Source organism: Antechinus flavipes, chromosome 2, assembly GCF_016432865.1.
Source record: "Antechinus flavipes isolate AdamAnt ecotype Samford, QLD, Australia chromosome 2, AdamAnt_v2, whole genome shotgun sequence".
In the NCBI taxonomy this organism is placed as follows: domain Eukaryota; kingdom Metazoa; phylum Chordata; class Mammalia; order Dasyuromorphia; family Dasyuridae; genus Antechinus; species Antechinus flavipes.
The window spans coordinates 542,964,629-542,975,418 of record NC_067399.1 but is presented as its reverse complement, the minus strand read 5'-3'; the positions used below and the strand labels follow the sequence as shown (position 1 = coordinate 542,975,418).

At 37.7% G+C, this 10,790-nt stretch overlaps 1 protein-coding gene across 1 annotated transcript in view; it reads right to left on the bottom strand.

Moving 5' to 3' along the window:
- Positions 1 to 266: 266 nt before the first annotated feature.
- DAPK2 (death associated protein kinase 2) overlaps positions 267 to 10,790 on the bottom strand; it is a 173,854-nt gene continuing 163,330 nt past the window's right edge. The window contains exons 10-12 of the mRNA XM_051980890.1: positions 8,244 to 8,333; positions 8,039 to 8,122; positions 267 to 1,542 (exon numbers count right to left, since the gene is read on the bottom strand). Of these exons, the coding sequence (XP_051836850.1) occupies positions 1,462 to 1,542; positions 8,039 to 8,122; positions 8,244 to 8,333 (255 nt within the window). The 3' untranslated portion in view covers positions 267 to 1,461. The remainder of the gene's footprint in view (positions 1,543 to 8,038; positions 8,123 to 8,243; positions 8,334 to 10,790) is intronic.

Here is a 10,790-nt window from a genome sequence, read left to right as displayed (position 1 = left end):
TCTCTCTCTCTCTCTCTCTCTCCCTCCCTCATTCTCTTCTTCCTCAGTTCCCTCACTTACTTTCCAAAAACTATTCTTTGCCTCCTCTCCACAATGTCAGTCCCTTCCTCTTCCACTTCTTTATTCCTCTTTCTCTATCCTCATACTACTCTCCCTTCTTCCTTGTTCTGGACTTTCATAGGCTCTCCTATCTGGGTTCTAGTTTAGCTGAGCTGGAAAGCAGGGTCCAAATATCTCTACCTTTTTTTCTTGTTGTTGCCAATAGATCTCTAGCTGTGTCCTCATGAGAACTGAAGTACCGGGGTGGGGGGTAAAATTAACATTGCCCTTTATTTTCTTCTCTTGGTGTGGTCCACTCTCTCCCTACTCCCACCCACATCTCTACTTTCTTTAAAAACTCAGCCTTGAAAGGAATGATCTGGATATCTGGAGAAGATTTACTATATTGACTATTTATATTCAGGCTGAATATGAACATAAATATGGGCTTGATATATATCAAATGAAAAAAATATTTTCTTGATCTTTTTCCTGATCTTTGAAGGCCAGAGGGTGCTATCCTCCCATGATCAGTCAAAGTCACCAAGTAAGGATTCATTTCCCTCCCATGCTTGATAGCAACAAGAAAGCCCAGGAAGACAGCCATTTATGGATGGATTCCCCCTCTGTGTTACAAGTCTTTCTCCTGCAGGCCTCAGCTCCCCATATTTTTCAATTTCTGGCCCCAAACCTTTTCCAAATGCTGTGGATAAGTAGAATTTCTTCCTCTATTTCTCTGAAGATCTCTTGTCTTAAGATGCTGGCCTTGCTCATCCAGTAAAACCAAATGGAAATCCAGTAAAACCAAATGGAAATCCAGTAATTGTTCTCTTCCAGAAATAGGATTGCTTGAACCTCCATTATTCCTTTTGCCTATCAGTTAATGTTCTGAATCCACAATGGCACTGAAGATTGTTTACACTTTTAAAGATGACAAACATGACTTAAAGGTGCCTAGGAATACTTTTCGGCTCTCTCAGCAGCCAAGTAGACTCCTAAAGCTCTATGTGTGGTGCCTTATGTGAATAACACCAGGTTTAAAGTTGAAAAATAAAAAATAAAAATAAAAATAATCCCACAAAGGCCCATAGACCTTACCCATTGATTCAGAGGGTTGACAAATAGGTGTGAGCCCTTCTTAATTATATTTAAGAGCTTTGAGCTCTTAAGCAAAAGCCTCCATTGGCTCAGAGCTTCAACAGGAGGACACCTCCAGAACCTCTTAAGTTTCGTCCCTGCCAAAGTCTTCTTATGAAAGTAAGCACCTGGTATGCTTCCTCTCACAGGCTCAGAGACCTAGGAAACCAAGGTGCTGGTTGAGGTCAGGGGCCCACGAGTGTCCACAGATTGCAAGCCACGCTGGGATGGTGGGGTTCTCCAAAGGAATCTGTATTACCCTACCAGGAGGGGAGCCGGGCTAGACTAGGAAGTACTACTTCTCCTCCGGGGGTGAAGTGCTTTCCTCTTGGCAATATCTTCCTCTGTGTCACTCTCACAATTCCTCTGAAAAAGAACAGGAGAAGGTGTTGTAGAATAGGAGCAGATCACATTCACTCCCCAGATATTGCAGATCATGATATCTCCCCTGGCCACATAATCTTAGAGATTCTGACCTTGTTGTTTCTCAAAACACTCTCATGCCCTGAATCTTGACATTTCTATGGGCTATACTTCATGCCTGGAATTCTCTTCCTATTCATTTTCATTTTCTTGTTTCCCTGACCTCTTTCCAATCCCAGCTAAGATCCTACCTTTACAAGAAGCCTTTCCCAATACTCCTTATTTCTAGTGCCTTCTCTCCACTGATTTTCTCCACTTTATCCTATATACATCTTGTTTGTACATAATTGTTTGTATGTTATCCTCCCCCCATTGCTTGAGTTACAACTCAAGTTGCTTGAGATTAAGGCCTGTCTCTTACTTTTTAAAATTTTTTCTTTAAAAAAAATTTTAGGGGGGCATCTAACTAATGCAGTGGATAGAGCACTAGCCCTGAAGTCAGAAGAACCTGAGTTCAAATCTGGCCTCAGACACTTAACACTTCCTAGCTGTGTGACCCTGGGCAAGTCACTTAACCCCAATTGTCTTAGCAAAAAAAAAAAAAAATTAAAGTTTTTTTATTTTCAAAACATATGCATGGATAATTTTTCAACATTGACCCTTGCATAGCCTTGTGTTCCAACTTTCCCTCCTTCCCTCCACCCCTCCCCTAAATGGCAATATATGTTAAACATGGTAAAATATATGTTAAATCCAATATATACATACATATTTATACAATTCTCTTGCTGCACAAGAAAAATCAGATTAAAAAGGGAAAAAATGAGAAAGAAAATAAAATTCAAGCAAACCACAAAAAAAGAGTGAAAATGCTATGTTGTGATCCACACTCAGTCCCCACAATTCTTTCTCTGGATGCAGATGGCTCTCTTCATCACAAGATCATTGGAACTGGCCTGAATCATCTCACTGTTGAAAAGAGCCATGTCCATCAGAATTGATCATCAAATAATCTTGTTGTTGCCGTGTCTTTCTTAAAAAAAAAGTTTTATCTCCAGTGTTTGGTATACAATAAGCACTTAATAAAGACTTAACTCCTTACTTAGTGGGATAGAGAGTATAAGACTCTTTACCCCCATTTTATAAATGAATAAACAGAATCCCTAAGAAGAGATTTCCTTAGGGTTGTACATGGAGCCACGGCCAAGGCTTGAACTCAAAACCAGTATCCATCCACCATATTGCTTCTCTGGGGTCACTCCTCCTTGTTAGAGATAAGTCAGGGATCTGAAATGAGAAGGTGGGCCCAGGGAAGGCTGATGATGGTGTCCTGCTTAGTCTTATGACTCTGTAAGGTGATGAGATCAACTGGGCTGGCCAACAAAAATAATAGACAAATGTGGACCCTGTCTTCCAACTCAACTCAAGTAGAAGAGCCCATGATAGTCCAGAAAAGAAAGGAAAGGAGAGAAGAAAAGAGAGGAATGGAGGTGGGATTCGAGTTGCTACAGTTAAAAGGTGGTGTGGGGATGGGCTTGGAGACCTTAAAGAAACCAAGAGGTCGGTAAGTCAGGATGCTGAGTAAAATGAAAATTAGAACTGGGGTGACAAATGCTATGTTCTGTCTAGTTACTGCTGCTTGTTGCTATGTCTTGCATGGTCACTACAACTTGGATAAATGTAGAAATGGTTGGGAAACAGTGTTCATGAGCTGCAAGGTTTGCTGAACCTACCCTCAAGGCTACTGCACCATTTATGGGATGAACAAACTCACATTTTTTTAAGAGCTAGAAAGGACTTTAGAATTTATCTCCTCTGGTTATCCCATTTCACAGATGAGGAAATTAAAACTCAGACAACTTTTCAAAAGTCACAGAGTAGTTGGTACTAGAATGGGGTCTTTATTTTTGCTTTGTGTCAGTAAGCATCAGACTTGTCACCCTTTGTGGCCTTTGGGGCTCTCAAATGACAAAATATTTGAAGGACTTTTGAATGTCAGTGTGATAATTTGGGAAGGTCCATCTCTGCCTCCCTCCCTTTGTATATATCATTCACAGGTTCTACCTTCCTTCAAGAGTGAATTCCTCTGGTTAATTTTTTTTTTAATTAAAAAAAATTTTCCTCTGGTTGTTAATATCCCTTCTGTATCATTGTGTATTTATCTTGTATGTAAATTATAATTTTTGACCTGGGAACATGTTGTATTTTCCTGATCTTCTCAAGCTCCTTAAGGGCAGAATTGTCTCACTTTTGTTTTTGTATTCCAAGTGCCAAATACGATGTCTGACACATAGTAGTTATATGATAAATGCTTGCTGATTGATTGATGTCATTCACTTACACCAAAGGAAAAATCAAATGAAGTTGTTAGACTTTCTCAGATGCTAAAACTTAGGTGCCTAGCTCAGTTTGTTCCCAACTTAACTGGCAGAGGGCCATGAATGAGCCACAGGATTCCTTTTCCAAAGGATTTGAGAATACCATTAAGTCCAAATACCTGCTCTAGAATAGCTAGAATTATACCAAACAGATAAGACGACTATGTTTAACTGGGCTCAGGTATGGACTTTTAAAAAACATTACTATGCATTCTACCTCCCCCCCAAAGATTCCTTAAAACTATTAAAAAAGAATAATTTTTTAAAAATAGTTCCTTGAAAATAATGTTTAGGAGAGAAAAATACCAACATATTTTAGCTTCTGCATGGCTAGATGCATAGTGGATAGAATGATGGACCTAAGTTCAAATGGGACCTCTGACAAGCAGATCACTAAGCAAGTCCTTAACTCTGCCTCAGTTTTCTCATCTATAAAATGAGTAGGAAATGGCAAATCATTCCAGTGTCTTTGCCAAGAAAACCCAAATGGTGTTAGAGCTAGTCAGACACAACTGAACAATAACAAAATAGATGAACAAGGGACAGAGGAGCCTGGACTGAATCCTTAATCCAATTGTATTTTCATTTATGTTAAACAGATTTAATTTTCTTAATATTGAGCTGGCATATTTTAATACAATGCAAAGTTCTTAAAAAGAAGATACCAGTTCAAAAAAACTTTACTCTGGAAATGAGAAAGCTGTAGTCAAGATGGCCTCATTTAATGCTTCCAAACACATTGGTCTATTATTATTCTATTTATTTGAAAAAACAACAACTCCAATTTAGAAAAACTGGAGAAACACTTTTCTGAGAATGTGCCTGAAGAATGACTGATTTAGGAAAGTGTAAATTCGTGTCAGTTAAACTTTGGCAATCTTTCAGCACCAGAGGCATACAAATCAGTCTTTATCAAGCACCTATTCTATACCAAACACTAGAGATAAAACCTTTTTTTAAAGAAAAAGACAGCTTTGCTCTCAAGCAACTTTCAGGATAATGGGAGAGGATAACATACAGACAATTATGGACAAATAAGATATATATATGATAAATTGGAGAGAAGGCATTAGTGTCAAGGGGCACTGGGGCAGCTATGTGGTGCAGTGGATAGAGCACTAGCCCTGAAGTCAGGAGGACCTGAGTTCAAATTTGACCTCAGACACTTAACACTTCCTGGCTGTGTGACCCTGGGCAAGTCACTTAACCCTAACTGCCTCAGCAAAAATTAAATTAAATTAAATTAAGAAAATAAAGAATATATGGCCAGGAAGAGCAAAGGGAGTATAAAGCATAAGCCTAGAAAAATAAGAAGGGTCCAGATTTTAAAGGGTTTTGAACAGCAAACAAGGTATTTTATATTTGATCCTGGAAGTTCTAGTAAGCAACTAGAGTTTATTAGTTCTATACTTTAGGATGATCAATTTGATAGCTCAATAGAAGATGTATTGGCTGTGGAAAGACTTATGGCTGAGAAACTAACTAGCAGGCTATTGCAATAATCGAAGCAAGCTGCTATTTCTTGTGGGAGTATCAGAGAGAAGGAGTCTTATCCCAGAGTTATTATAAAGGTGAAATTCACAGGGACTTAATGACAGACTGGCTATGGAGAGAGGAAGGAGTAGAGGAAGAGTTTAGCTTTCAAAATGTGGTGATTAGGTAGATAGTGGCGCTTTCATGAACAGTAAGAATATAAGGAAGAGAGGAATGTTGGGGATGGGAAAGAAAATCAAGTTTTTGGACATATTGACTTTAAGATTTCTATAGGACCTCCAGTTCATGATGTCTAATGTCAAGAAGGAGAAGAGAGACCAACGGTCAGCCAAGAAATAGCAGCTGGATAAGGAAAGCTTTAAATCATCAGCATAGAGGGGAAAATTGAATATGTGGGACCTGAGAAGTCAAATGTGGCTTGGAATCGACACTGCCATGCAGGGCTGGTGTATTCATGTACTCTTGTATCTGAACTGGGCTAAATGGAAATCTAAGCTTATGATCAATTTGAACTAAGTTAACCCTGATCCTTTCAGATCCTTTAAATCTATGGTTCTAAGACTCAAGCTGTGCAATAACAATTTAAAAACAATTGCTATGTTTTTCTTCTTTTTTTTTTTTATTGAGGGGAGGAACCGGAGGGGAGTACAGAATTAGCAAAAAAAGAAAGAAAGAAAAGAAAAATAAAGAACAGAGGGCCATCAAAGCATTTTTTAAATACACAGAAGAGAATAAAAGGAAGTTCAAAAAGAAACACAGACAACAGGACAGCTTTGGAAGTAACATTTTGAATTTATTATATTTTAAGAAGCAAGCTGTACATAATAGACATTCCTATTCTCACATATGATACTTTTTACTGTTTTACTTTATATATGAAAATGTTATTTTGTGTGTTTGTCAAATATTGAATTTAAAAGAAGGCAACTCAAAAAAGTGAGGCAACTCAAAAAAAGAATCATTTCAGTCTTGCTTAACAGTCTATTTCCAACATGAACTAAATAAAGAATAAAAATGAAAACTTGGGTAAAACTTACTTATCCTAAAATAAGATTTAATCAAAGAAAGTAGGAAGCTATTTTCAAAGACCATTTGATATAATTTGCCTTTGACCTAGAATTCCTTCTAAAACATCTTCAATAAATAGAAATTAAAGTTGGAATGGACCTTACAAATCATATAGTCTAAACCCTTTCTTTTTCACAACATAGGAAAATGAGACCTAGAAACCAAAATGAATCATGCAAGCTCACTTGGATGAGTATATCCTAGAAACTTATCAATATGGTCAAGTCAAATTTACAAATATGAACCTTTAGGCCAATAAAAATAAGACACTGGGTAAGAAGGGGATGGATTTTTTTAAAAGGATTTCTATTTAAACTAGGGCAGCTAGGGGACGCCATAGGGCATAAAGCACTAGGCTAGGAATCAGGAAGACTCCTCTTCCTGAGTTCAAATCTGAACTCAAGAAATATGTTGGACAAGTCACTTAACCCTGTTTGCTTTAGATCCTCATCGGCAAAATGAGCTAAAGAAAGAAATGGCTAGTATTTTTGCCAAGAAAACCCCAAATGAGGTCATAAAAAGTCAGACATTAATGAAAAATGACTGAACAAATTAAGTCAGAGGATCTTAAACTGAGGTCTGAGCTTTTTTTTTTTTTAAACTTTGATAATTCCATTTATAATTGATTTCTCATGTAGTTTATTTTATATATTTGAGAAATATTATTTGAAAAAAATCTATAGATTTTATCAGATTCCCAGGGGATTATAACGCAAAAAAGATTACAACTTCCTGAAAAAAATCAATGTTATGCCTTTTAAATGTGGTTATTTAATACTAGTTGACTGTCCTAACATTTTTCAACACTGGTAGAATCAATATTAGATTATCTAGTTGTTCTATGGGGAACTCTTAGTCCTAAGATTTCTTCCCTTTGATATCTGGGATACTAATGGGATCTGTCACATTTCCCCAATCTTCCCCATCCCTCCAGTTAGCAGAAGTCCAAGGTATAAAAATAAAACAACGATAAATAATACATATTACTATAACATATAATATCTTGATCATTGATATATAATTACTAATAATAAATAAATATAAATACTTCAAAATTCAACCTGTGGATATTCCAATTCCTGACATCAATTACACAATCTGTTCATAAACCTGACTTTGGCCAAAAAAACCCAGCCATTTTTACTAATCAGTTAACTAATTTTATCTGCTAATGAACCTCACTGAACTCAGTACTCTATTCCATTTGCTTTGGCCCAGGTCATTCTGTATGCCGAGAATCAACTCTCTTCTCAACCAAATGACTCTTAGAGTCCTTGAACTTTTCCATAGCACAAATCAGAAACCATCTCCTATGGGAAGCTTTTCATGATTCTCTCTAATAGTTAATGCTTTCTTCTTCCTTAAATTATAGTGTCTCTTCTTTTTTACTTGTCTGTTTAAATGTTGTTGCTCATTTGATCTCCTTCCTCCCCCAAATATAAATTTCTGGAAGGGAAGGTCTGTTTTGGTTGCTGGATCTTTTTGTTTGTTTTTTACTTAGTCTAACACAGAACAGCTCCTCAATAAAAGCCTGCTGAACAAAGTAAATGAATACATACCAAATCGTTTTCCTGCTTCAAATGGACCTTTTTCATCAGGGAACGAGTGAGGTGGTTACACAGCGAGACAATGCTAAATGAAAGCTGGGGCAGGGAAAGAACACACACAAAAACAAACTGTGAGGAAAAAGCAATGTAGAGCCCAAGAGAAACCTCTCAGAAACCTGCCACCACAACTCTAGGGGGAGCCTCCTGGGCTGCGTACCTTCCATCGCCTTCGCACATACTGCTTTTTGAAATTTTCCAAATTGACAACCGATTCCCTTCGGACCATGGCTTGCCGATTATCCACTGGCTATGAGACAAAAACAAAAACAAAACTGTGGTTATTTCTGAGCATTTTCCAAGGTTTTCTTTCTCTGCCCTCCAAACCCCTAGAACTGAGACCCACTGATTTGTGCTGGGGTTGCACAGTAAAATTGCATTGCCCAATTCTTGTATTTCCTGGGGGGAACTAGGGACTCAGAGCATGAGCTTGATGTGAAGCAATCCAGTTTCAAATTTGTCAGCTGTGAAGGTGACATGTCCTTGGTCTTCTGGCTGATCCATTATTATTACCACAGTGGAAGAAAATGCAGACAGAGCCTCTCTGCTCCAGGCTCCACTGGGGCTGGCAAAGCCCCAGCTGCTCCTGGGGCTCCGAGTAGGATAGTAGAGTGAGATTTCAGGGTCAGCCTGTGGGGAAAGGGTGAGCTAATAGGGTTTACATAATGGTACAAGATCTGTAACAAGGTGAGGAAAGAAATACATGACCATAATGGCAGAGGGGCATAGTCAAATATTCAATATTCAAATATGTGATGGGAAACTGGGCGCTATCTGAAGGGAACAGAGACGCAACTCAAGCTTGTGGTGTTTTAGATGTCTTTTGAAAGCTATTGCTCCAAGTCAAAGCACTAGACTGGGAACCAATCATAGCATAAACTTGAGCTTCTCTGGACCTCAGTTTACATATTCAGCTTCTAAAGTCCTTTTCAGCTCCAAATAATCATATGATGTTTTAAATCTCATCCTTGAGTATTCCAGGCTGTATAGTATACTAAGTGTATGTACTTATACTATTATATTATACTACATATATTATATATAGTATATAGCATATATATATATTATACTAAGTGTAAAGTAAAGGGAATTTTTAAACTATTTTGGTGTCTCATTTATCCTTCTGGCAGTCTGGGAAAACCTCTAAATCCCTTGTTAGAATAATGTGTTTAAATTCATGAAAAAAAAACATATAGGATTACAAAGGAAACCAATTATATTGAGGTAAAGATATATTTTTTCCCCATTCAAATTCAAATTCTTCCTGAGATCTATCTGCAATCTTAGATCCAAGTTAAAAACCTTTGGTCTTGGTCATTTTTAAAGTCCCTTGAAGTCTCAACTCTATGATGTCATAAACTATGGTAGCCTATAACTCAGTTCAACGCAATATATTATTCTGTGCGGCTTTCTGCTTATTTCATAGGAATTAATCTTATCCCTCTTTTTGTCTACAGGCCGACAAAGGTCAGATACTTCTCTCCTCTCTCTTTTTTCCTCCTCTAGCAGAATATGGGCACACAGGCCAGAAATAATCAGAATGATAGATCAGCGTCATTTGGCAGGAGGGTCCTGCCATGTATCCCTGAATAGACCTTTGGGGAAACTTACTTGGAAAAAGTGAACAGACATATAATAGCATGACTATGCTTTGGAAAAAACAATAGCATTGATAATAGCAACAATGATTCATGCTTCTATTTTGCCTTAGTGCTTATAATCCGTTAATAAGTATTGATTAAGCACCTACTCTGTGCCAGACCTAGGTGATAGCAATAGTACCCATTTTACAGTTATGAAAACTGAGGCAGACAGGAAGTGATGTGCCTTGCTCAAAGTTACATAGCTAGAAAGTTTCTGAGATGGGATTTGAACTCAGGTCTTCCTGATACCAGGTTTAACACTATCCACTGGACTATATACCTGCCTGGAAATTTTTACTTAAGAGCTTTCTGAATTGATGAAGTCACAAATCTGAGCAAAGGAGAACAACAAAAACTGTTAATTGGAACATTTCCTGGGGAGAGTGACCAAAATGGCAAGGGGACTCAAAACCATGCCATGTAAGGATAGGTTGCAGGCTTTAGGGACACTTAGATTGGAAAGGAAAAAAATGAGATTGGGGGGTGGAGTGGAAGAGATATAATAACTCTTTTCAAGATTTGGAAGAGCTATGATGTGGAAGAGGGATTAGATTTTTTCACCAGATTGCATAATTAGGAATAAGGAATAGACTGAAAGAGATGCATTTTGAGATATAAGAAAAAAAACAAGCTGCCTAATAATTAGTTATCCAAAAATGGTGAGCTGCCCATTCCTTCAAGTTGACACTGAATAATCATTCATCATGGATGTAATAAGGCATCGATTAGATCAGAGGACCTCTGAGTTACCTTCTAACTCTTAAGATTCCATGATAAAAAGTTTAGTGGAAAATGGAAATAAAAATCCAAGGAAGACAATACAATAAAATGAAGAGTGCTCAGGGAAAGGAAAGAGCAATCTCCACACAGGCCATGTTCATTATAGTATCTATAACTTATTGTTAAGAGTTCAAATGTTGGAGTTTGTTCTTCTCAGAGCACAGCCGGTTTAGAGGCTTAGAGCCCTTCGGATGTCTCCAAATCCAAAGGTTCTATCCTTCAGCCTCTGCCTCTGCTTTCTTCTGCCTCCAACAGAGATGGAAGATCTCTCTTATCTCCTTCTG